This window comes from Oreochromis aureus, linkage group 7 (genome assembly GCF_013358895.1).
Source record: "Oreochromis aureus strain Israel breed Guangdong linkage group 7, ZZ_aureus, whole genome shotgun sequence".
Taxonomy (NCBI): domain Eukaryota; kingdom Metazoa; phylum Chordata; class Actinopteri; order Cichliformes; family Cichlidae; genus Oreochromis; species Oreochromis aureus.
The window spans coordinates 41,948,581-41,974,013 of record NC_052948.1 but is presented as its reverse complement, the minus strand read 5'-3'; the positions used below and the strand labels follow the sequence as shown (position 1 = coordinate 41,974,013).

The following is a 25,433-nucleotide window of genomic DNA, read 5'->3' as shown; positions in this document are numbered from 1 at the left end:
TAAATTTCAGAATTTTAATGAAATTTTGATTTTCATGAACAGCCCTGATGCTAATCTAAAAAATCATGTAAAAAAAAAACTGGACATTTTTTTTAATATATATGAATTTTATAGCATTTTGTAAATGTAAACAAGGGTGGCCATTTTGGCCACGAACAGTCTGAAAGGGAGTTTTATGTTTTGCTCTCTCTGCACAAAAATAACAATGCATTATAATCAATGTTGATGTGAATCAATTATATGCCCCAGACTCTACTATTAATAATACAAGAAATTTCAGTAGCAATGCAATTATATAAAATTGCGAGATTTGAGGTTGTCGTCCAGCTGGTGCAGTGGACAAACAAACTGGTGTTTAAAGGGTTAAAAATAAAAAGTAATAATTATTTTATATTTATGGAAAGAACTGAAGTTACTTAAAAGCTTTATGCAAAAAAAAATGGCAAAAAACCAAAAATAATAAAAATTACAGACCTAATCTGTAGGTGGCCACTTTTGGCCACGAACAAGCTGAAAGGGTAGTGATTTTGAACAAACCCAGAGGGTTAACTGACCCCTGCATTCAGGATGAGGGGAAGATTCATAAATGACCAGATTCCCACAATAATGTTGGCTCTTGGTAAGTTTTACCATCACAGGAAATAAATCCACTCAGTTAAAAATACACTTGCTTTTATTGGGGTCATCATTGTACATATGGAGCACATGAGGAGGCAAGCTTTGAAATGCTGACCAAAAAGTAATTTAAGTCTATTAAAAAACATCCAGGGAACATACACAGGACATTTACATTGATTTGGGACCTAATATTATCACACAGGCATATTTATCATAGCAGTTCCATATCTGGAATACTTGTAATATTTGTAAATTGAAGCTAGCATGATACATTTGTTATTCAGCTTTATGACTCTTTTTCTAGTGCTTTATAAATAATAAGGTAAGGCCCTCTAGCATCAAACTAGAAAAATATTTGCATCTTAATATTTACAGGAAGGGAGATGGTATGTACAAGTCTATACACAAAGCTCAGTTGCTTCTTTATGCTGTCTCAAACAGCTCTGTGTCCTTGTTGCCTTCGAGGCCTGCACTCAGGGATTGTTATAAGAATAGCCTGATGGCTCAGCGATTAGTGCCGCTGCCTTGCAGCACAACAGTCCTGGGTTTGGGTCTCGAAACCTGACCCAGTCGTGTGGCGTTTGCTTGTTCTTGCGTTTCCTTTTGTATCCTTTCACATAAACCCCACATGGTTTTTGTCATTATGGTTACTCTTCCTGATTCCGAGCGGGTGAGCTCTGACTCCTCGTCCTATTCGGGAGGAGTCCAGTGCAGGGAGAAGCTTTCAATCAGGGATTGATGTAGTACAACTCACTCTAAAGCAGTTTGAGTAAACTTGCTGATCCCAGTATTTGATTGCACTCATGTTGTAGCAGATATGAACAGAGCACAATGAACTAAAACTGAGACAAAATCAACCAGATAAATCAGTTTTGTGTGTGACCACCTGATTTCCCGCTCTTATTTAATAAGACATTTATAATTCTATATTTGGAAAATACATATCCCAGGCTACCATCTCACACTCATAGACCACATACTGTATATTTACAATATAAAGGCATCATGAATAAGCATCTACAGACTTTTGCTGACTGTGAACTCATAAGTGTTCACTGTAAAACTCTTTTAAAAGCTGTTCCTGTAGCACGACCGAACATTTACCTTTGGCTCTCTGCAGACAAAGTAAACAGACTCTCATTTGTAAATAGTAAGTGACTGGAAGTAGTCAACAGTGGATTACTTTTTGAATATGATTAAACAATAACTGTCTATGTTCTGTAAGAACTAAAGTACTATAATACTAAATATATGGAAAATTAAAACCCCAAACACTTTAAATAATCTAAAGAGGCCCGAGCATTAAAAAAAAAAAAGCACTGCACTCACTTTCTGTACAGGATTATTGTTTACTACACAGATGTAGGCTGTGTCCTCCTGAGATGTTTGCCATGTAAATAAATACTTGGAAGAATTGGGGAAAAAATAAAAAAGTTGTACATATGAGAAACACACAACAAGCATACAGCACACTCACACATTGTCACTAACACAAATCCTTTAAAGATAAGCAAACTTTTTTAAGATCAGAGAAACCTGAGATGCAAAAATCATCTTGACTCTTGATTCATAAAAGTACAATTATTTTAAGACAGGAAGCAGCAATTTTGCCTCACATGTAATCGCAGGATTTTTTTTTCTTTTTTCAAAATGTGGTCAGTCTTTCCTTGATCCGAACTAATTTTTGGCTCACCTGGCCTCTTAAAAATAAATCTTTGCTCTTCTTGGTGGAGATCTCGCCGTGTTCAGGTTTTTCCTTTTCCGACTGGAACCCTTTTCTGAAGAGTTACTACAGGGCTGTGCATTTATATATCCATCTTCCTGACTTCCTGACTTTTTCTTTTGTTGGTTTCTGCTGGGGTGAGACTCAGTCTGTCATGAGTGTCTTCATAGACCCCAAGAATGTCAGCAGTTCTTTGGTTGATTAGCACACAGAGCAGGTCTTGGAGCCAGACCCACCACTGGGGTTGTTTGCAGCCGCTGTTAAACAATTAAATATTCAACAAAAGAGTAAGTATACAATTAAAGCACTAGAAACCAAATGATCATTTGTGTTGTGGCTAATTTTAATATATAAACCTATCCTACAATCCAAACGAGATATTTAATTAAAAATAGATGCACGCAACACTGTTCAAAAATACTGGTGTTAGACCAAAAAAAGACTGAAAACCTGGTGGAAAGCCTCATGACAAGTCGATGACATAGGTAGAAAAAGAGACCTCAGAGAGGTTTGGTGTTTGGTGTTTGGTGAAGCGAATTAAAAGCACCATCACCTCCTCTGGGCATGAACCCATTCAAGATGAACCGAGGTGAAAAAAAGTGGAAAACTGACATTTTTTCTTGTTTTTGTTTTTTTTAATGTTGAATCCTCCACACTAAAGACGGAGGATTCAACCTGGCTTACTATCAGCATGCAGCTCAGAGGTGTAGAGACGGATTGGTGCACATGGTGTGAGTAACTGGCACTTCTATGAAGGCCCCATTAACGCTGAATGATATTTGAAGGTTTGGGCACAACATATTCAGCTATCCATTGAATTCTGCATGTATTAAACAGCACAAGTCTAAAAAAATGCTGTCTAGATCTAACCAGACACCAAACTGGGCTAATTGGTATCGATTTCCAATCACTTTAAAAGTGTTTGGTTTTTTTTGTTATTGTTGGGGGTTTTTTTAAAGAAGAGCTAATCCGTCACACTGTACCAACTTTTTTAAACACATTGGTGGCATCAGTGTTGCCAGCATTGTGGCAGGTTGTCTCTGTGTTACCTTCAGATTAATTAATAACTTTCAAATCATTGCATTTCTTTTATTTTTGCACTTTACATTGTTCCACCTGTTTGGGTTCAGTGCTCTGCCTCTCTGAGTCAACAACCTTTTTAACAGTTCCTTGTAGGGTTCTGATTATTGTAAAGACACGCCCTACCTTTACTGGCTGCCGCTGCCTCTTTAGCAGCTTTTTCTTCTTCGATGGCTTTGAGCTTAGCCTCGTACTCTTCCTTTTTGGCATTCCACTCCTTCCTGTTGTTTATGATGCCATCCAGCATGGGCTGGATTTGCGGGTGGAAGCGAGAAAACTCCTTAAGAGATGCAAAGAAGAAATGAAAAATTAGCATGGGGCAGCATAGAAGAGGGGAGCTGTACAGGAGATGATAAAAAATAATAATATTAAGAAGAAGACCTGACCCAGTGGTTTAAATGTGTTCAGACTAACCTAGTTTTTGCACAGAAACAGTAACAGGAGCCATGCAGTGCATATATTCGGTGAGCAAGAATGTAATAATCATCATTACCTTGTAGACAAACGTGCAGACAAAGTCAATGAAACCACACTGAAGCTTTGGAAGCTCAGCTGACTTGGTCCTGTCCATCATGGGCTGGTGGGAGGGACAAACATTTAGCGCAGTCAGAACTGTCATATAATTAATGAAATCAGTGGAAGTGTGTACCTAATCACACACACTTCTACACATGATTACATTTTTACTTTAAAGTCACTGCACTCTGTCTGAAAAAGCTTTATTTTGTTACTTGAAACTTGTCTTTTGTCGTCCTTTTCCTCTGTAGGAGTAGTTCACCTTTCCTCGGGTGAGTTTCTGATCAGCTACATAATGAGTGCGATCCCTAAAGTGACGTGTGTGGGCTGCTAAAGAGAGACTACAACTTTATTCTGCCCTTTACACATCTTTAATAAGCTAGGAAATATAGTGCTGGACAGTGTATCTAGTTGGCAGTATCATGAAAAAAACCCAACAACAAATGAATATACATTTAAATGTGAAACAAATAAGTATATTTTTATGAGCACAAATACACTCCAGCAGTAAATAAACTCACAATGGGTTGCTGCTCCAGTACAGTCCTCTCCAAGTCACCCTGTTCCCAAAACTCTGCTGCCACAGACAAGGCAACCTGGAAGACATACAAACATGGTTATGCTCTGCTCTTAAATAATACAAAAATCATTATTTTACTCATTTGTGATGCAGCTTACTAACAACACCAATAATTTCTGTGCTTCTCACCTTGCTCTGCACTTCCCAAGGCTTTGTGATTGCGGACAGGTCACATGCGGTCATCATCATGGCCCTGAAACAGAAAACAGTTTGCAGCCTCAGAGAAATGTGCAGGAGCAAGTAACACCATGCATGTTAGTTGCACTCACATGACAATCTCTTTCCTGGTTGTTTCTAGTGACATGAAGTCAACCCATTTCTTTTCATCCTCATACGTATGTGAGAGGTCCACAATCTTTTGGAACATGGTTCTCTTCCTAGGAAGGTGCGAGGAGAAGAATCATTTACTTACTGTTTGTCTACTTTTTAATGTAGTTTGACAGTAAAAACATTAGAAAAATAAGACATTTATCATCAGGGAGCAAGGTCAGGCAAATGAAAAGTAGTACAGACTTGAAATAAAGAGCCAGGTCAGTGGCGATGATGGCGATGTCCATGAGATGGATCACGTGGTCAACCTGTCGCCTGTTAAGGTTCTGATAGATATTCAGTGTCTGCATAGGAGAGGAGCAAAGAAATGTCATTAGTGACTGAATAAAGAATACAAGTAACCTAAGCGTCTTGTTACTCACCTCGTCAGCCAAGAGGAACTTTCCAAACTCTAGATGGTGCCGTTCCAAAATGGAAGAGCCATGTAACTTGGCCAGAGGATTACCAGATCTGTTGAATGAAAAATAAAAATCCTCAGATACCAGCAAGATTTCAAATGGAACTGAAGTCGGTTATCATAATAGTTACCATATATGAAAGATTTTAAAAGAATTTACAGGCTTTTTAAAACTTGATTCAGATTATTACCACATTTTTTCCCATTTGTTTTCAAAAGATCTCCTTAAAGGTTAAAATGTGCATGTGAACTTTAAAGATGATCTAATGCTCATTCTGAACTACAAGCGAATGCATAATCACTGTAGTAATGACTGTGGATCACTATATCCTTTCAACAATTACCCCCCACCCCACCCCACCCCCGCAAAAAATAAATATGCAGCTATGGTTCATCAAATGAACGATGACGACTCACTGTTTCTGTTTACAAGCTGATTGCTTGGCGTAATTCAGAAATCATGTAATTACTTGGTTTGTGCCTTAGATTTCACCATTTGCAGTCATTTCAGTGACGTCTGCAGCACAAGCAGCAGAGTTGCATCAAAGCTAAACAGCCAGTAGTTTTTTTTCCTTTTTAGGGCATGTTGCTAATTACTTTATAGAATACGTTGCTGGAAAGTAAATGAGAATTTACCTTATCAAAATAAACCTAATATAGTGACTACATCAAAAATTCCTTCCTTAACTTTTCTTTTTATCATCGACCTGCCGGCAGGCCCACTTTACAAGCACTCTTTAAATGACCATAACTCTGTAATTGTTTGTGTTCGAGACAAAATTCAAACTGTTTCAGAAAGAGGAGAAGACAGGCTTTACTGGGATTACAAGGTATTGTAATTATATTGTACAAGGTGCTGTACAATATATTGCTAAATGCTATATAATGCTGCAAACCTTAAGCAGTTTTCTTTATTTTGTTGTGAGAAATCAAAAAGTTCCCATAAGCACTTACTTGACCTGGTACAAGTTATTTGTCCCTCTGTGATCAATATCGTGAAGAAATCCTGCGGTTATCATCGCCATTACCTCCAAGTCAGTGTAGTATCGCTTCAGCATTCCTGTCTGAGCACACAGAGACACACAAGATATTGCCATGCTGTGTATAAAGATATACGCTTAAGCTGAGGTAAATGGAGGTTAATAAAATTAAAGAAATACCGTCAGTAGCGTAAACATCGTCTGTCCAACATTAAAGCCGTGACGCCAGTTGTGGTAGGTGATCCTTCTGTATCCTTTGCTGACTGAATACATGAAACGAACCAGCACCTGAGAGGAGAGCAGCAAATCATTAAATCTATTTTAAAACAACACCGCTCCAAAAGGCTGTTCACAAACTGAAGATAAAGATGCACACTTGTGTTTATCTGCATTACCTCCTGTGGAATCTGGAACTTCTTGACCACACCGACTTCATAGTACATCTGGATCCCGCACTTCACCAACTCCATCTCTGTGCAATTAAAATCCGAAAAGCGGAACTCATAGATCTCAAACTTCTTAATTAGTGGAGGAAGGTCTTTTTTCTGTGAGGGAAATGAATGAAACAGAGACATATATGAAAAATGTCAAACTTTTCTGGTAACATAAGCCAAATTGAGGGACAAATTAATGTGCTGGACAACACAACACACAAGTTGGACATACCAGGATAGCTAGGAGCTCGTCCTCTTCACAGTCTCTGGGTTCACAGTCGTAGAGCTCTCTGGTGTACTGGAAGAAATTACAAAAACCATTGATGTTATAGGTTTAAACTGAGGCAACAACACAAAGTACAAAGGTGGCAAGTGGTAGTTTGGTCTCCTACAAAGAGAAGAATTAGTGAATCTTGTTAAAAAAGAAAAGCTTTTTTAGGTTCTTGTTGGATGGTTTGCAATGTCTTTTGGTGAGGCGGGAGTTCAAATGAAGCTGGGAACCTTTTCTATTGTCATTCATCTAAATACTCTAATGTTTACAGTCAGTTAACAGCTGGAAGAGAAAACACACTTAAACAGGACTAACCAGGATGTTCTGAATCTCATCATCTCGACATTTGACATGGTAGAGCACCATGTCCTGAGCGATGTCTTTGCGGTTCTCAAGCTTATTCATCTTGTCGTACGTGTCTGTGTTCAACGCTGACCATCCCAGGAACTGAGTCAAAGCCTGAGAAACAGGAAAATCATCAGAAGATGGCCATCTATGTTACACGTACAGCCTTCACCACATACAGTGTCAGCAGTGCACTCCACACATAAACATAAAACAGATATAAAAACTTTATCTTCCCAAATGACATTGATGGAATTTCATTTTTCTTTATTTGCACAAAAAATGATTTTGTGAAGATTACTGTTACCTCCATGAGCTGTTCATCCTGATCATCAAAAGGCTTTCCATCTTTTCTGTTGTAAAACGTGGCTACGCCAACTATCTCTTCCTTTTTGTTGACGATTGGCAGCGAGAGAACATTTTTTATTGTCCAGCCACTGCTGTCCAATGGCTCTTTCTGCAACGCACAAGAAACAAGCAGGCCTCATAACATATGTCTACATGAAAAAGGTTCTTCAGCTTTTTTACAAGCAGAACATCTTGCATGGCCTAACAAATAACAAATGTTTAAGCTTAGAACTGTAACTACAATCTAAAACATTGTAGCCCAAATACTTCAGGGGGTGTTAATAATAATAAAGAAACACGTTTCATTTTAATCATGTTCATTTTCCAGTAAATCATTCTGTCTGGTTTAATGATGCATTTTAGTGTTTTCAAAAAAATCAAGCTTAGTATGATTGTCTCCATATTTTCTCTGTTTAACCAGTTTGTTCCTAGAATCACTTAAAGATGATAACTGATTCAGATATCCCCCTTGCCCACTAGTCACCTGGATAATAAACCAGGAAGTAGCAGGACAGGTTTGATACACCCTGATTGAAGTTTTAGATATTAACGTTTTAAAGTTACGACAAACCTTGGCTATGGGGCACAGACCCCTGGGGGTTCCCAGACACCTCTGTGACTGCCACTGCTCTAAAAGTACTCTGCACTGTTTTTTTGTTTTTTTGTTTGTTTTAATAAAGTAGCGTCCTCTCTACACAGTGATGTCTACAATATCTTACCTGAAAATCGAACGTCTCATCAGCGCCTGCATTCATAATGTTACAAATCTACGAGAGGGAAGAGAACAACCTGATCAGTTTGGAAATATTTATTAGGTTAAACTGGTTTGAAAGCTTTCTGCAAGTAATTAAAAAGAAACTTACAAAGCCGCTCTCAGCAACATAAGTGGGTAGGCCACTACTCAAAGCCCAGTGATCTGCAGGAGGATTGCTATAAGACACACAGGCAGTAAGTCAACAGATGTTATCGCTCACTAAAACTTTATTAATCTCTTTTATTTTTTCATCTAACCACTTACGGTATTACTTTGATGTCTTCCTTTCCGTGTAAAATATAATCAATCACTTTGTAGAAGTTTACCTCCTAAAATCAAAATAAAACAGAGATATTTGAGAAAGAGGAAGCAGTGTGTAGACATTTACTAGCAAAGGCAGTGCTGGTAATAATGTTAGATAAATAAAATAAAAGAACATACCCTGCCATCAGGGGTTACAGGGCCAGAGTAAGGTGGCTGCTCTCCCATCAACACTGGCCAGATGTCAAAGAACTCCTGGAAGCAGAGAACAAGTCAGTAACTTCACGGTGGTACAAAAATGTGGCTTAACACACACAAAGATACAGAAAGAAGCCACACCTTTTCCTTCGTCATGTCTAGTAAACCAACAGAGTAGCGGTCACAGTTGAGGTAGGCTCGGACTGTGTACAAGGCTTTGTGAAACTGTCGCTCGATGTCTGTCAGCTCTTCGAATACCTTGTTGGCTGACCATAGCAGCAGCTACAAAACATGCAAAATATACATTAAAGAAGGGTGAAAATTAGGTTAATGCACTGTGCAAGTGCAACACTGCAGTAATATTTCTGTATGTACATCAAAGACTGCGCATTAAAATTGGCGTACCTGTCCTTTACGCGTCTCACAGCTGTGGAGGTAACTCAGGTGGTAGATCTTCAAGTTCAAAGTGGCAACTCTCATATACTTCAAAAAAAGCTGCAGGGATGGACAAACGGGGTTAAAATAACATAAAAAATAATTGGCAGAATAAAATTTGTGGTACAAAAAAAATGCTGTACATGAAGGTCAAAGTGTGATGAAGACAATGTACTATAAATATAATCAGCAACATCACATCATTATTATTATTATTATTATCATTATTATTATTGTGCCTTTTTAAAAGCATAGAACACACTGAAGCGTCCAATAACAGGTTTCTGCTCTTCCCCGAGCTCATGGATACATAAACATGGCATTATTTTAGCCATGTTGAAATATTTTCTTGTAAAACATATGAAATAGGGAAAAAAATCTTAATTCTGATGCATTAACCTGACGTGGGTCTCAGTCCATTCAGCTCAGGTGTATTTTTAAGAGGAAGGGGGGCATCCCTAACTGGCATTAATGACCTTGCTCATATTGCATGCAATACTTATCAGCTGTAATAATAAATTAATTGTCTTTAATTATAATCTTAAGGCTGACTGACTGTCTAAAGCTGATTGTCTTTACCTAAAAAAGAGAAAAACATTGTTTATAGAATTGCGCACATTAGTTTCAACTCTGAGTGGTTCATGCACGTGTGCTTTTGTGGTTTGGACTCACATCTTCATCTTCAGCAGTGAAATGTGGTCCTGTGGTCTTGTTCACAGCCATGACCACTGCCACCATGTCTTTGCCGTTGAGGATGGGTGTAGCCAGAATATTTCTGGTCTCGTAGTCTGTGAGTTCGTCAACAAATGAGCTGAAGTGCTGGTTCTAAAATGCAGGAAAGATGCCTTCAGAGCACATAGACATGTAATTGCTCATCCAGAAAACATTATTAATACAACACTGGGTGTCATAATGCCTTACTTATGAAAGCCCAATACACTGAATACATCGCTAGAAAAATTCATTTAAGATTATTGTTTTGAAGACATATAGTAAATACTCCAGCTTAACACGGTGGCATAGAGACAATGAACAACTTTTATACAGCAGAGCTCTGCAGGAGCCAAGAGTAGATTTATTAGAGAATAATACAGTCTATAATAAGAGGTAAGTGTGTAGGTAAGAACGCATCATATGGCCCACAAATCCCACAGTTTTATTAGTTTGTCAACTCAATTTTATTCTGAAACTACAAAACGTATGATGCACGCTACTGTTCCTTTAAAATATAACAGTGTAAATAACAATATAAGGTTTATACAGGGATATAAAAGGAAGCTATCAAAGTGAAGTGATCTGTTTTAGATTCCTGCTGACTAAATGCCAGAGATGTCTAATCCACAGCTAGAGCAGAGCCTGATGGGATCTGAAAATAAATGGATTATGTCTGACAAGGGGATTTACACCTTCAGGTGGTCAAGTGTAGTGTGTGACTAACTTTTCTTTTACTCTCCCTATAACCATGAGGCTTTAGGGTATGATATCTAATATATGTGAATATTTACGAAAGCAAACGTGCAAAAATGTTACTTTGTTGTTACTCTGTGAGGAAAAGAGTAGAGGCAGCTCCTGCTGTTTGATTTTAAAGAGGCTGTAACAAATCTTGACATTCTTGCCTCTTTCATGTGCAACCAATGAGCGCTTGATTATCCAACAGAACTGAACAGATCATGGGTAACTTGCCACCACCTTTAACTTCCATTGGAGAGAATATAAATGAGAATATAAATCAAAAGTGCTATTGTGATATATTTATAACTGATTTAATTCTTAATTCTAGCCACTGTGTGTCACCTGGTGGTAATCTAATATGAATCACACCATTCATCATCTAAGCTTTCCCTCTAATTAATTAGCCCTCCCTCCTCCTTACCTCCTTGACGTTTTTCACATTAACTGACTTCTTGGTCAGAGCCACATTGCCAACTATTCCCATGTCCAGCGGATACACGATCTCAGAGTCTGGTGGCACGATGCAATCGTCAAACTCGGACTCTTTGCTCACGTTGAAGAGTCGTGTGGCGAGCTCTCCGACGCCGTTGCGCTGGCGGTACATGAACAAGCTGCAGCGGTCGGCGTGGATGAGCGCGCTGATTCTTCTCAGGATCTTGAAAACCACCTTTTCCATGTTGATGTTCTCTTGCATGTCTTTGATCAGGTCATACATGATTTTGCTTTCCTCGATCTTGGAAAGGACAGAAAAATCACTAAAAATCCAAAAATAATATTAATAATAAACAAAAAATAAAACTGTAACTTACCTGACTGAGCTCTTGAAACTGGCTGAAGTCGATCTGTTTCTCTGGGAGTCCTGAAACCTTCGATATGGTGGAGGTGTTCATCTTCTTGGCAAAGTACTTCTTAGCAAAATCAGGATTCCCGTTCAGGAACTTTTCCACGTCTTCCTTTTGTACACCCATGATTGCTTCTTCCTTGTCGTCTTCCAAGTGTCCCTGTCTTCTCCCTCTTCAGCTCAGTGATCGAGCTCCCACTACGTCCAACACTGCTCCTCCAACTTCCCCACCTAGAAATCGAAGACAAAATAAGAAAGGAAACACTTGCATAGTGACAACTTTGTAAATTTTACCCCCCAAGAAAGAAAGAAATCTTACCCAGATACTACACAGAAAGGTGGGAAACAGAAGTGGACACATTCAAATGCAGGTATAAAAAAAATAAAAAATTAATCCCCTCTTGTTAGTGGGATAAGCAGACTGAGAGAGGGAGATCCCTGAGGAGAAGGCAGAGGGCTGAATCCAACAATCCCTCTGTCATCAGCAGATAGTGCTGAAGGTTAGTGGGGATCTGCCTATACTAAACTCATCAGCTGATCATGTAGTAAGAGATATGTAGGCCAAAGGATCCAGACACCATTGTGCTTTTGTCCAAAACAAAAGTAAAATATATACTGTCATGTCCCTAAAGGAATAATTATGTTTTTTAGGTTTTCTGCTGGCATTGCACTACAAATTCAACTTGGCTCATTTTTTGCTGTTAATTACTGATTTTGTTGATGTACGTATTTAAACATCGATACACAATTGGGTATAACTTTTCTTTACAATTCTGAGGGGAGAATATAATAAAAAGCTTAAAAACCAATGAAAAAACAGCAAGTCTTCTTCGTTGGTCTCAGACTCTTTTTTTTTTTTTATTGAGAAGGTGTTTTAAACATTTGTTTAAATATATAGGCATTATAGATATACAGATATAGGTTTAAAGGCTCTGAAACCAATAAATAGAAATGATGGTCCTGTTTTTAAATTTGTGGGTCAATACAGACGTTTAAAATAGCAATTTTATTATTTTATTAAGATTTTTAAAATTCTCCACTAATAATCATTTGTATAAACATATGTTTTATCCTTTTTGTGCTAGTCTAAAATATCAATAATAACAATAATACAATTTCACTCATCACCGTGGGACCTAGGAATACTTAGCCAATACAAAATTGATGTGCACCACTGATAAACACAATTATTGGTACTTGGAAATGCCGATATATCAATGGATCCACAGTAAAAATGACTAGTAAGAAAAACCAACATGAAAAAAACAAATTAATTAGCTGACGTTATTACTGAAAATTTTAATGAAAAATAATATCAGTAGATAAAATATTATTTGTCTCCATATTTATGCACTGCTGTGAATGAAACATTTGTTGCATTATTAAATCTAAATGATTATAAAATCTACCAAATCTACAAAATTATAACATATATATTTATATTACATACACACACTTTTCTTTTCATATCTACTGTATATGTTATATTTTTCAGTTACAGTATGCCAGTTCTGCCTCTCTCTCTCTCTCTCTCTCTCTCTCTCTCTCTCCTAGGTCTACCTGTGAAAGCTCTTTAGTTCCTCATTAATCTCGACCTCTTTTTTATAAGCTCTGTTTAGTTAAAACGCTGCCTGATGAGCTCAGCACCCAAACTCTGGCTTTCTCCTCATGTAGTCTTTAAACCTGTAATGCACATATAGACAGTGGAAAATGAGACGCTGTGTGCTTCTGTGGGAAAACTAATCCTTTGATTCAGTGCAGGGAGGTCCTATCTATAATAAGGTTTCATAAACATCTTAAACAAAAGGTCAAATACATAATCTCCTTCCACTATAATAGATTACAGGTACTGTGTGTGTCTGTGTGAGTGCATATCTGTGCACATTCATGTGTTCGTGATAGGGTCAGGAGGCGTGTATTGATTTAGTTTGATAAGGATGAGTATGATGTGCACCGGTTGTGTTACTCCATGTATCATCTATAGTGGAATCACGTATGCACTCACCTGAGCCTCACTGTGAGTGCTCACTTGTGCACCAGCATATTTCCTCTTCTTAGTGCTTTAGTTTACCTAATATGAATGAATGTTTAAATCTTACACAGTGACCAGCAAACTAAAGTGTCCCACCATCACCATGTTAGCAGCTCTGTGAAGTACTGAGATGGCCACATAATCAGCCACACAACTATAAAGTCACCATAAAAACACTTGAACACGCATTTGAATCATCTTAGTTTTTGGTCTGGCTAAATAACACATACATATAACTTTGTTCTTATCTTGTATTAATTTCGTTTTCTGGCTCTATTAATGCTTCTGGTGGCATATTCTGAATGAAGTGGACGGAGCTCCTATAAATACAGGAAGTGTAACTGGAATATACCAAATGTTGCTGCATCACAGGGGTGGAGCGGAATTGTGTTGCTGAAATAAGTTGATTTAATTCGTTGGTTTTGATGTTCTGTTTGTGGTTATTTTGGATTTGATTAATGTTAATTTGTAGTTCTAAATAAACTCTAAATGTTAGGACGTTTTTAACTTTATGTCTCTTTTTGTTGTTCTTGTTTGTTGTTGACCAATTATGCAAATTGATTCTCTGTTCAGTTTTGGTCAAGTATTTTTAAGCCATTAGCTAGCAGTGTTATTTTTTAGGATATGTCCCATTTGATTAATGTCAGATAAATAACCGCTAAGTTTAGTTCTTGTTTGTTTTCCCTGATTCTCTGTTCAGTTTTGGTCAAGTAAAGCCCAAAGTTTATTCTTAAGCTTTTTAGGTCAGATAAACTTGTTTCCTTGTGCCTAATCAGTGGTCTCTAATACGGTACTTGAGCAAACCCTTACTTAAAGCTAACAGCTATAATCAGCATGCTACAGCAATAATTGTAGCGAGTAAAACAGCTTATAATGTAAAGTTCCTTGAAATAAACCTAATTGTTAATTTGAATAGAGACAAATTGAACTGAATCAATGACATTGTTCAACACGCAAATGAAAAGTAGTAATGTCTACTGTTTTCACCATTTTGCAGTCTGTTAGCATGTGAACATTTTCTCATTAGCACTGTTAGCAAAACAAAGCACATATAAAGCCGATGTCGGCGTCATTTGTTTTGCATGTGTTGGTCATAAACAAAGTAATAGAAAATGTTACCTAATTATGGGTCTGGATGAAAAGCCATATGGTCATTAATGTTACTACTATTTCAGTATTTGTTGAGCTATTCAATTCAGTTCAATTAAATAGTATTTATGTAGCACCAAATCACAACAAGAGTCATCTCAAGGTGCTTTATATTGTTACCTAAAGACTCTACAATAACAGAGATAAAACCAAAGATGTAAGATTTTTAATTTAGTACATGAAAAAAAAAAAAAAAAACTAAAAGATTTACTCATATTATTAGCTTTCTTATATTGCAATCCTGCCATGCACCACACGATGGCAACAGACTCAAACAGAGTCTGCAGGCTAGAAAGATGTTGAACCATCCCTGGTCTGCAAGTCTCCTATTTTTCCTTCTGTGTGGGCACATACAGTGGTTATCTAAGCATATGTTACAAAGTATGTGCTGCTGAAAGGGATTAACAGACTTCCCCATACTTTTCACTTTGTTCTTCATTTTGGGGGCTTCCTTTGTTTTTTTTATTAGTCTTTATTAAGCATACATATTGGGGCACATCAGTCAATACAACTCTGCCTCAATGAATTATGAATCTGGATTGTTCATAATGAGTTCACTGAAAAAGAGCAGTCTATTTTCTTGTAAAGATTTCAACTCTTGGGCTAAAGGTGAACTTTCCACTACATAGAGTTTGCAAAGAAACCTTCACAGACATATTTTCCACTACATAGATATCACTGACAGCATCCATCCATTGTTTGAGGCTTGGTGATTTGGGTTTATTCCATTTTTTTGTTGTTGTTGTTGTTTTGTTTGTTTTTTTGCAGGCTACTAAAAGTATTTTTACAAAGCTACCAGTACTTAAAAAAAATTGGGGGGGGGGTTCGTGTTGCTTCCATTTACGGTCATATCAAAACATTTTGTTCAAATAAGGAACCTCAGATTTATACAAAGAACATCTTGCATTAAGGATAGAAAACATATTTTTAGTTAGAGCTCTTAAAGCCTAAGACGTACACACTCTAAAGAAGGGCTCACAGACCAAAACACCAGAACTGTAAAAAAAAATTACCTGAAGATCATTCTTGAGATTTAAAGTAGTTGAAGGTCAAAAAATGACTTCATTTAATACCAGCTTTTTTTTTTTTAATTGTTAGTAATTACTGTGTCCAGTTTCATAACCTTTACATAAACATATACCACACTTAGCTTGTTTCAAGGTTAAATGAAAATACAACAGTATTATAAGGAAACTAACTATGGGAACTAACTGTATTTCTTCACATGGGAATTTAACGATGGCCTATAAAAAGGTGTAGAGTACGTATTCTTATCAGGGATCTATTTCTGTTCTTGCAAGCAGGATTAAACTGTATTCTTACAGTCAGTGGAAAAAATAGAGCCGCTGTCTTGACTGACTTGTCTGTGTGTGTCCTCACTGAAGATGCTGTTTACTTTCAGAGCTGCACTAGTTTACACTGATTGCTTAATTTTTCACCGGATATCGGATTAAAGAGGATACATTTGTAACAGTAGTAAGTTGAATATTAAAAAACCAGACACTAAGGTAAATTTTAAAACAGACAGCTGTGGATACTATTACATGATGTATAATGCCAGCAGTAATCTCAGGTGACCAAGGTCAATCCAGGAAAGTAGAAATCACAAACATGTGCCTGTGTGTAAGTTCATGAATAACAATGCGATGTCTGTATGTTCTTGTGGGCTTAGTTTGTACTCTTGTGAGGCCAATTCTCTGAAATTACCAAAATTCTTTTAAAATTTTATTTTTTTTAACAGGTGGGGCACATTTTCTTATTTTACTCATCGATCAGTATTTTTTGGACTTTTTTAAATATTAATTCTTAGAGGATCACACCTTGATTGTTCAGCCAAAACAAGATGAGATAACTAGATTCTCTACTTTTATTCACCCTCCCCAAAGCCTGGTGGCCTGAGCCAGTGTCCATTAAATTGTGCTTATCAATGAAGTACATCTCAGTCGTTTACAACACTTTCCAGACTTGCCAAAGTATCAAAGCAAAACAGAATACAGCTCACATCTCAAATGAGTGTTTTCTGACCACGTTTTTATCATACAGCTGATAAAAACAGGGTTTTTTTGGTGGTTTGAGCCCCAAGTTGTTATTTTTCTCTCACTTCACACACAAATGTTGCATGTGGGATCTAAGATAGAGCGTATTTCCTTACTGTATAGCTGTTTTTCAAGAAATGCATGTCGGAAAATTGAGCATGTACTCATTCTTTCCTGTTTGTTTTCTCATCCTAAACAGACACAGAAGTTTCTCAGGTGGATTTGTACTATGCTAACACGGCACTTTTCCACAGCTGAAATTCACTTTTGACCTCTTGACCCTTTTTTGACCCCAAACTCTCTTGAAAAAAACCTTTTTTTGTTTTTGTCATTATTTTATCTACTAAAAAGAAAACACTAACCTGCTTCCTCATAAAATACTTTTTTGGGTTTATCGAAATCCAGTGAATTTTGGAATTTTCAATGCATTTCCCTTGCACATAAAACATAGCTCAGGGCTTTGTGGTGTCACATAGTGATTTTAGTCTCCCTCTGTCTTCATTGTCTAACCTGGCATTTTGTCCTTTAATTTAACTCCCAATAAATATTCCTGGTTTTAATAAAATGGACAAAACATATATTGACCTCATTGTTTGGATTTCAAACATGCAGTTTCATTACTATTATCAAATCTCTAAGTTCATTAAAAATCAACCGCTGCTTGTATTTTGCACACAGTCAGACACATTTCACTTGCCATCTCTTGGCAGCATGTGTCTTGTTTTACAGCTCTTCCAGTCACTTACATAATGGTCTAATTGTTTTTATAGTAAGTCTTGGGCAGGTTTGAAGGTAAAAGCCAGATTACGGTAAGGATTTCAGCCGAACAGGATTAGCTCTAGATTTAAGCACCTTATTTAGTCCCAGGCAATGAAAATCAGCCATAAGCTTGTCTGTGGTGCATGTATATAAAGGCAGCTTCTGACACAAGACCCAGCCTGGTGGATAACCGCACACAGAAATTTAATTTTTAACTCCTATTGTTAATTTAACCCAAAACAGGTAAGACATTGAAATATTTATTTGAAAAAAATTAGCCTTTCAGCTACTTTTCGGGAATTTCTTTTAATTCTTTCAGTCATGATGATCATAAATTGTGTGTAATTTTTATGTTCCTTCAGCTCCCGTTAGGTTTAACTATTGAGAGTGGTGAACTGGACATATATAGCTGTAAATGAGTCATTTTCCTATAGCCTTACATGATATAATTAATGATAGACTGCAACATAGTGCTCAAGTGTATAATGAGATCTGACTGACTGTAGCTCCGATTTTAGTGTACAGACTCCAGGAGTTGTCGTGAACTTTTCAGAAATGTTTGTCTTTCATCAGTGAAGCTTATGCATTCAAGTTTGTATTTAACAGCCTATTACAATGAATACTGCAGTTCATTACAGAATGGGATCCTCTAAGCTGGCCCTGCTGTTGGTCTTGGTGTCCTGTGTTGAACGCTGTCTGTCTGCCTCCTGCGTTGTTGATAGCTTCTCTGTGAAAGAGGACTTTGACCCCAAGAGGGTGAGCGAATTCAAAATACACAGACAGCAATAATGATGAATGACTAAAGAATAATTTCTGACTTCGCGTTCCTCATTTCATTTTCACTGAAGTATTCAGGGAAGTGGTATGCACTGCAAAAGAAGGACCCAGAAGGCCTGTTCCTGCAGGACAACATCTCAGCAGAGTACACCATCGATGATGATGGCTCCATGACCGCCTCCTCCAAGGGACGCGTCACTCTGTTTGGGTAAGTTTAAAGGTCGGGAGCAAATTTTGTATACATCAGTATTGCTGTATTACGCTCATTATCTCATTATCTGCTCATTATCTGTAAGACCTGATGAGGTGAAGGTAACTTGAACCTTCAGTTTATCAGATCAGTGGTTAAGAAAAGCTTACACGTGGTGCTTGAGTTCCAGTAAAGCTTTAAGACATAAACACGTAAACTTTTTAGAAGAACATTCTGGACAGCATTAGCTGCAGGCTGAGTTTTCTCAGGATTAGGAAGGATTAGGAAGAAACACAGTTTAGAGAGAGGGTTTTTATACAGGAATGTAAGCTTAGATAAACATGCAATGAGCTAGGCTTTGTTTAGAGGAAGTTTAAAATATAGTGTTAGACATATTTGTGTTTGTATCACTGTTTCACAGCTTCTGGGTTGTGTGTGCTGATATGGCTGCACAGTACTCTGTACCTGACCCTTCCACACCCGGCAAGATGTTCATGAACTACCAAGGACTGGCCAGCTACCTGTCCAGTGGAGGTTGGTTCTGCACACTTGAACCCTCCCGTATATTTCTTTTATCCTCTCATTCCTCCTCACACTCCTCCTTTCTTTCACTCAGGCGACAACTACTGGGTGATCGACACCGACTACGACAACTACGCCATCACCTACGCCTGCCGCACCCTGAAGGATGACGGCAGCTGTGAGGACGGGTATGCCCTTGTCTTCTCCAGGAACCCCCGTGGCCTTCCTCCCGCCATCCAGCGTGTCGTCCGCCAAAAGCAGGAAGACATCTGCATGGCCGGAGAGTTCCAGCCTGTCCTGCAGTCTGGAGCCTGCTAAATCGAAAGAGATTAACAGAAAGAGTGAGGAGCAGAAGTGTGTGCCAGCTAGCTGCAGTCTAGGTGGTTTAACACCAAAAAGCGGGAGAATGTGAGAGTGAATGTGCATGAGGAACACATGAAAATAGAGGAATATCCGGAGATGTCAGAGAATAATCATCTTCCTCTGTTTCTCAAATCCATCCACTGTCTGGTAAAGAAAAAACATCAGTGTTCCAGAGTCTCGTGTGAATGTGAAAGCTGAAATAAATGTCTTTTCTAAACAAAATATGTCTGAAAAACCATCCTTCTTTATGCCGCTCAAAAATCTGACCCATAGAGAAGAAAATTCAACCTAAATGGACTAAGATAAGATGTTAAGTAGCACACCGAACCACAGAAACATAGGGAATGTTTGTCCGTGCTCCAGCTTTGTAAACACGGCCATGTAAAGTAAGTGGGTAATCCTTTCTGAGCCCACGAAAATGCAGCCAAACCCACGCAATACACTCCGAGCAGTAAGGAGCTTACTAATGTTTTGAGATCTTAGTCCTGTTATACTAACTCAGCTGAGGGTACTCTAGGGTCACGGATCAAGTTAGGAGTGTTCTTGTTTGGACTGCAAAGATAATTGACTTTGTGTCAGCAGGTTAGGCCTCACAAACACAAAGCTCAACTGACCCTGTGTGCCCTTCTTTTTTTGTAATGTTACATCACAAGTTAGATAAAATGCTGCAAGAGAAAGAGGAAAGACATCTGTCAACATAATAATACGTCTATAATTTCAAGAATGACAGAGACAGAAATGCTTTCTATAGCTGGTGAGTGATTGTGTTGGTGTTCTACAATAAGCTGGAAAGTAATGTATTTACTCAGATATAGCTATTTTGTTGTTGGGCCTTGCTTAGTCAGAGATTGTGTTGTCTGTTCTACAATAAGCTGTATAAATGTATATGTGATTATATATCAGATAGAACCAGGGAGTGCCTTTACCTGTGGGACTCTAATATTTTGTATTGTTGAAGGTTCTATTTGTTGCTTGCTCAGAGAAGCTTGCATGTGACCGGGGATGATGGTTGTATGGTTTAGTAACGATGGGAATGTTTGGAAGCAGTGCTTTGTTGATGCTTATAGGGGTGTGATTTAAAAGTCTTCAATCACTCCTTTTCAGGCAATTTTGTTTTTTGTTTTGTGCATTTTATATTCATTATATTTTGTTGTGCCTGAAATGAATAAATAAATTTGAAATGAAATTATAAACAGTCTTTTGCTTCTGTGTGACAAAAGTCTGCAATCCCAGTTTATTATATTCATTATTAGGTAAACCTTTTTGCGACATGGTCCCACATTGGGTCCCTTTTGAGAGCTGTGTGAATTCTTCATGGTGCAGATTCAACATATTGCTGCAAACATTTCACAGAGATTTTGGTCCATACTGGCATATACCTAAACGCACTGTGTTGCTGCCATGTGATTGGCTAATCAGATGTTTGCAGGTCCACCTATAAGTGTCTGGTGAATCTAAAGAGTGGATGCTTTCTTTCCAAATTAATCGCTACAATAAAATCTGTCCAGCAGAGGGCAGTTAAATAACATTAGACAGTAAACCCCAGGCTTGAAAAATACTACACAACCTTGACAACCTTCTGACAATTTCATGAAACATTTTATTCACTATTATCTCCCTTGTTGATAAATTACTGGATCATTACAGTGACCAACACAGTAACAGTAAAACATAAACTTTTATACTCCTTATGTGTGCAGTCTTTGGTGATTTCAAATATTTAAACAGTTGCTTATTATATCTAATGCATTTCTTTTGTTGCCTTGTCTGCAGATGGCAGATGTCATCACAAAATTCAAAGAAAAGCAAGCAAAAGTTTCCAACATGACTGCTTACAGCCTCTGTGGCGAAACAAGTCTGCTGAAAAAACAAACTATATCAGAGAGCAACACATGAAAAATAGAAAAACATTCTTGGACAGTGGCCTTGAAACGTTTTCCCATAGTGCAATAACAGAAGGATAACCTTGAGACTTTAAGTTTTAAATATAATGGATTTAATTTACAGCAATGTTTTGCTGGGATGAGATCTTTCAAATGCTGTCCAGCCATCATCTGTACTCAGAGAAAACTTGCAGTGCTTGTTTTTGAAACACCACGAGGCTGCTTAATCCACAGATCTGCTTGTCTCCTCATCTTTACAGTCACTCGCGCTTTCTCTGTGATTCTTTCTACACTAAAGAGGTGATGTAACTGCTCTGCACTTCAGTGGACACAACAAAGAATGAACATCTACCAGCAGGTTGAGCTCCATAAATCTGCTACACTATACTGCCAAAAGTATTCACTCGGCCCACCATGTCATTTATTTCAGACCTCCAATCTGGCCTACAGCAGCAGTCATGGAATGGGTTTTCATGGCCGAGTAGCTGCATCCAAGCCTTAAATGATCAAGTCCAATACAAGGCATCAGCATGAAGTGTCGTGAAGCACACTGCCATTGGACTCTGGAGCAGTGGAGACTTGTTCTCTCGAATGACGAATCACACATCTCCATCCGGCAATGTGATGGATGAGCCTGGGTTTGGCGGTTGCCAGGAGATTATGATGTGGGATTGTTTTTCAGGAGTTGGGCTCGACTTTAATTCCAGTGAAAGGAACTCTTAATGCTTCAGCATACCGAGACATTTTGAACAACTTCATGCTCCCAATTTCGAGGAAAAGGTTTGGAATTGCCCCTTCCTATTAAAACAGGATTAGGAGGGGGTCACACAGCAAGGTCCATAAAGAAATGGACAAGCAAGTTTGGTGTGGAAGAATTTGACTGGCCTGCACAGAGTCCTGACCTCAACACGAAACAACAGCTGTGGAATGAATTAGAACAGAGACTACGACCCAGGTCTTCTCATCCAACTTCAGTGTCTGACCTTACAGATGTGCTCCTGGAAGAATGGTCAAAAAATTCCCATAAATGAACTCTTAAACTCTGTGGAAAGCCTTCCCACAAGAGCTGAAGCTGGGAGGTGGTAGCACAAAACAACAGTCTGATGAGCCGACATCATAGTAAACCCAGTGGAGTAAGAATGGGATGTCACTCAAGTGTGAAGGTGAGATGAGAGAATACTTTTGGCAATATAGTAAATATACACTATACTAAACTAAAAACATCTCATCAGGCAGACTGTAAACAAACACGTTTGTCAAAGTAAACAGACTTATTAATACTCTTATTCTATTAATACTCTTTCTTTAAGAGTCTTTGATTGTTAATTATTGTTTAGAGAGATTTCTGGTGTGAAATTGTCATTTCTTTCTTAGAAGGCCTTACTGTGGATCCTGTGTGGCTCTGAGGGTGTAAATGGCTAAAATAATGAGTCTCATTCATGTAATCTGGAGTAAAGTTGTTCACTACTTAAATAATTACTGACATGGGTTGCCAGATTAATTTGTGCCACTGCTTCTAGTTATTAATGCAAAACTTTTGCAGCTCTTTCTGGGTGGATTACCAGAAAAAACATACAGTATAACAAATATATTCTTTATCATAGCTTTAATACAGAAGTAAGAATTTAACTTTTATTATACATCTTCATTTGTTCCATTAGGTACTTATGGCAGGGGTAACTTTCACATCTGTGAATGTACCTTTGTTGTTTAACTATATTTATGCAGATGTTGATATAACTTGTGTTGCCATTCAGATGATGCATTTTCAGCAATGGATTTTTTTTATAAGACAGTTCTGCCCAAAAGAAACTATCTGCTCTCTGCAGAGGCACACATTAGCTGGTTGCATGGTGAAAAAGCTGGAATGCTAAACCGTGTCACCACCTGGGTCACATGGTCATGACAAAGAGTGAATTGTCAAATGTTGTAAAATTTGTTTGTTTGTTCCATTTGTTTTTGCAGGTCAACCTGCATGTGAACTTGAATAAAGACATTTGATCAGATTGATTGAGCCTGGGTGTAGTGGTTCAGTGAAGAAAAGTGACCAATACACAACGAAATCTTAAAAATCCAAACTGATTCATGGGTTTTTTAAATTAAAGCAGCTGAGCTCTAGGAACTTGAATTAACCAAGACATTTGTAGTCAGCACTGTGAGTGAGCAACCAGTGTAGTGTTGAGCAGCAGAAAAGAAAAATTAGAGCCAATAGGTGTAGGCCGTGTGCACAATAGTGCAGGCAGCTGGCAGGGAACTGATGGTGGAAAGTGTGTGCAGGCAGGAATGGTGGACCCATAGTGCAGGTGGCAAAAGGTGAAAAAACAAATCCAATGCTGAACTCAAAAGGTAACAAAAGAGCTCCAAATACACCAGGCGAGCAGACAGCACACACAGCATAGTAAACGGTAGATCGCAACAATGACAAACTGAAACACAGGGCTTAAATACATAGAGGGAGCAATCAGGGAATGGGCAACAGGAGGGAAACACACTGGGCTCAGGACTAACGAGACAAGGAGAGCAAAACCAGATACACTAGCATGAAACACGGACTTTCAAAGTAAAACAGGAAACATAACAGAGAGACGTGAACTTAACAAGGGGAGACAGGGGAACAGCAACTATAGAACACAGAGACATAAACCAAGAGCTAAGAAAGAAACCAAAGACTAGAAATGATAAATAATATAATAAACTCAAAAGCCCTGGGTCAACGACCCAGGCATCCTAACAGAGCCGAAGAAAGGACATTAGGGTGAGGGTCATCACAACAGTCCAGTCACCTACTGAAAACATTTGGCAGGTTATGGAGTTGGAAATATTACAGTAGAGGCCCCAAATTGTCCAACATCTGAAATTCTATTAAGCCTTGTTTTCAAATTGACAGCAATTGGTCTGTACAAAGAAGATTTTCATTTTCTGAATCCATGAATCTAGAAATTATTTCAGGCATATTAATAATTTAACTCGCTGCTTCTTGCCATGTAACCATGTGGCACTAGTGTGAAGCAGTTCTCAGAGTTTGTTTGTCCTAAAGTTTTCCTGTGTGTTCACTAGCATTCATTTCTTTGTTTGTGTGTGTACAAATGTTTTTAATGCAACAGACCAGTGCAGGCAGAAACATTAATAATGAAGTAAACTAAAGCCTGTTACTCTCAGGCTTTATCAGACTTTCTGTGTCTACTGCTTTATGACACTGTGAGCTGGCTGACAATACATCAGCCTTGGTCTTGACAAACTCAGTGCTCTGTGAACAGGACTTGCATGTATCTGTCTTATTTATTCAGGGTAACGGAAAAAGGTACACTCCCATTTGTTTTGTGGCCTTTTAAAACCACAGATTTCTATAAACACTCACAGAAAATGTATATTTGTAACACGATCTCAGGAAGCCTGTTGATATGTTATTGTGTATTTTGTTGGTCTGCTCCTTTTTATATGCTCCCTTTCCACAAAAACAAAATGTTTGACTGCTAAAAAGTCTGCCTGTTTGAACCTGTGTAAAAGTGGCTCCTGCGATTGTGTTGTTGTTTCACATGGATGATAATTTTTTTATAAACAAGTTGACAGTGTTGTCATAACTGGTACCTGCTTTTGTCCTGATTTATCTTTGCTTTTGCATTTTTTTGTTTCGGTTTGTTGTGACAGTTTGGTTGTAGAATCATGAAAGACATGAAAGTGTGCATTCATCTAATAGGATGAGCTTTTAAAGGATTATCATGGCAGAGGAAAAGCTCCTAAATGTCACTCTGAAAGATTATATAACCAAACTAATTACTAAATCTGTGTGAACTATAGATCTGTCAGTCATTCTACATAATGTGCTTCATATAAATCAGACAGGAAAGACTTACAAGTGCATCACCCGTCACTATAGGACCCTGTTATTTTCAGCCTATTTTTTTCTATATTTGCCTCGGCATTAGAGGAGCTACCTCAAAAATGTCTTTAGTGAAAGAAGTATGTTTTCAGTGCTTTTGAGATATTACTCAACACTTAACCTCAGTGACAACAAACATGCCCTCCCACATAATGACTTTGGGCTTCACATCTTTGCAACTGAACCACAGACATAATAACTCTGTGATAGGCCCCGGGGCAGATATTTCTTTGGGCTCTTACCACCACACTGTACCAGAGCAAACACAACTTCTCACAC

The 25,433-nt window shown here is 38.0% G+C and overlaps 2 protein-coding genes across 2 annotated transcripts; one reads left to right on the top strand and one right to left on the bottom strand.

Moving 5' to 3' along the window:
• Positions 1–677: 677 nt before the first annotated feature.
• Positions 678–15,424, bottom strand: pde6b (phosphodiesterase 6B, cGMP-specific, rod, beta). The gene is made up of 24 exons (XM_039614300.1): positions 14,715–15,424; positions 11,532–11,794; positions 11,144–11,455; positions 9,943–10,095; positions 9,241–9,330; positions 8,977–9,117; positions 8,818–8,892; positions 8,641–8,705; positions 8,486–8,552; positions 8,342–8,389; positions 7,582–7,731; positions 7,245–7,388; positions 6,891–6,956; positions 6,620–6,769; positions 6,405–6,512; positions 6,199–6,308; positions 5,210–5,297; positions 5,031–5,131; positions 4,787–4,894; positions 4,647–4,710; positions 4,459–4,533; positions 3,915–3,998; positions 3,548–3,701; positions 678–2,598 (listed from the first exon to the last, which is right to left on the bottom strand). Exons 2-24 carry the CDS (start codon positions 11,688–11,690, stop codon positions 2,543–2,545), a joined length of 2,568 nt encoding a protein of 855 aa, XP_039470234.1. The 5' UTR covers positions 11,691–11,794; positions 14,715–15,424; the 3' UTR covers positions 678–2,542.
• Positions 15,425–17,481: 2,057 nt separating this feature from the next.
• Positions 17,482–19,607, top strand: rbp4l (retinol binding protein 4, like). The gene is made up of 5 exons (XM_031758844.2): positions 17,482–17,782; positions 18,168–18,295; positions 18,388–18,524; positions 18,928–19,040; positions 19,123–19,607. The coding sequence occupies exons 2-5, from the start codon at positions 18,179–18,181 to the stop codon at positions 19,344–19,346; spliced, it is 591 nt and encodes a 196-aa protein (XP_031614704.1). The 5' UTR covers positions 17,482–17,782; positions 18,168–18,178; the 3' UTR covers positions 19,347–19,607.
• The last annotated feature ends 5,826 nt before the right edge of the window (positions 19,608–25,433 follow it).

Bases quoted from the DNA above. Each gene is read 5' to 3' on its own strand.
- pde6b (XM_039614300.1), bottom strand. From the start codon at position 11,690: ATGGGTGTACAAAAGGAAGACGTGGAAAAGTTCCTGAACGGGAATCCT. The intron at 9,118-9,240 runs GTACGCCAATTT...CATGTTTTGTAG, and splicing joins GTGAGACGCGTAAAGGACAG to CTGCTGCTATGGTCAGCCAA. The intron at 5,132-5,209 runs GTGAGTAACAAG...TCTCCTATGCAG, and splicing joins AGTTCCTCTTGGCTGACGAG to ACACTGAATATCTATCAGAA.
- rbp4l (XM_031758844.2), top strand. From the start codon at position 18,179: ATGGGATCCTCTAAGCTGGCCCTGCTGTTGGTCTTGGTGTCCTGTGTT. The intron at 18,525-18,927 runs GTAAGTTTAAAG...ACTGTTTCACAG, and splicing joins GGACGCGTCACTCTGTTTGG to CTTCTGGGTTGTGTGTGCTG. The intron at 19,041-19,122 runs GTTGGTTCTGCA...TCTTTCACTCAG, and splicing joins CAGCTACCTGTCCAGTGGAG to GCGACAACTACTGGGTGATC.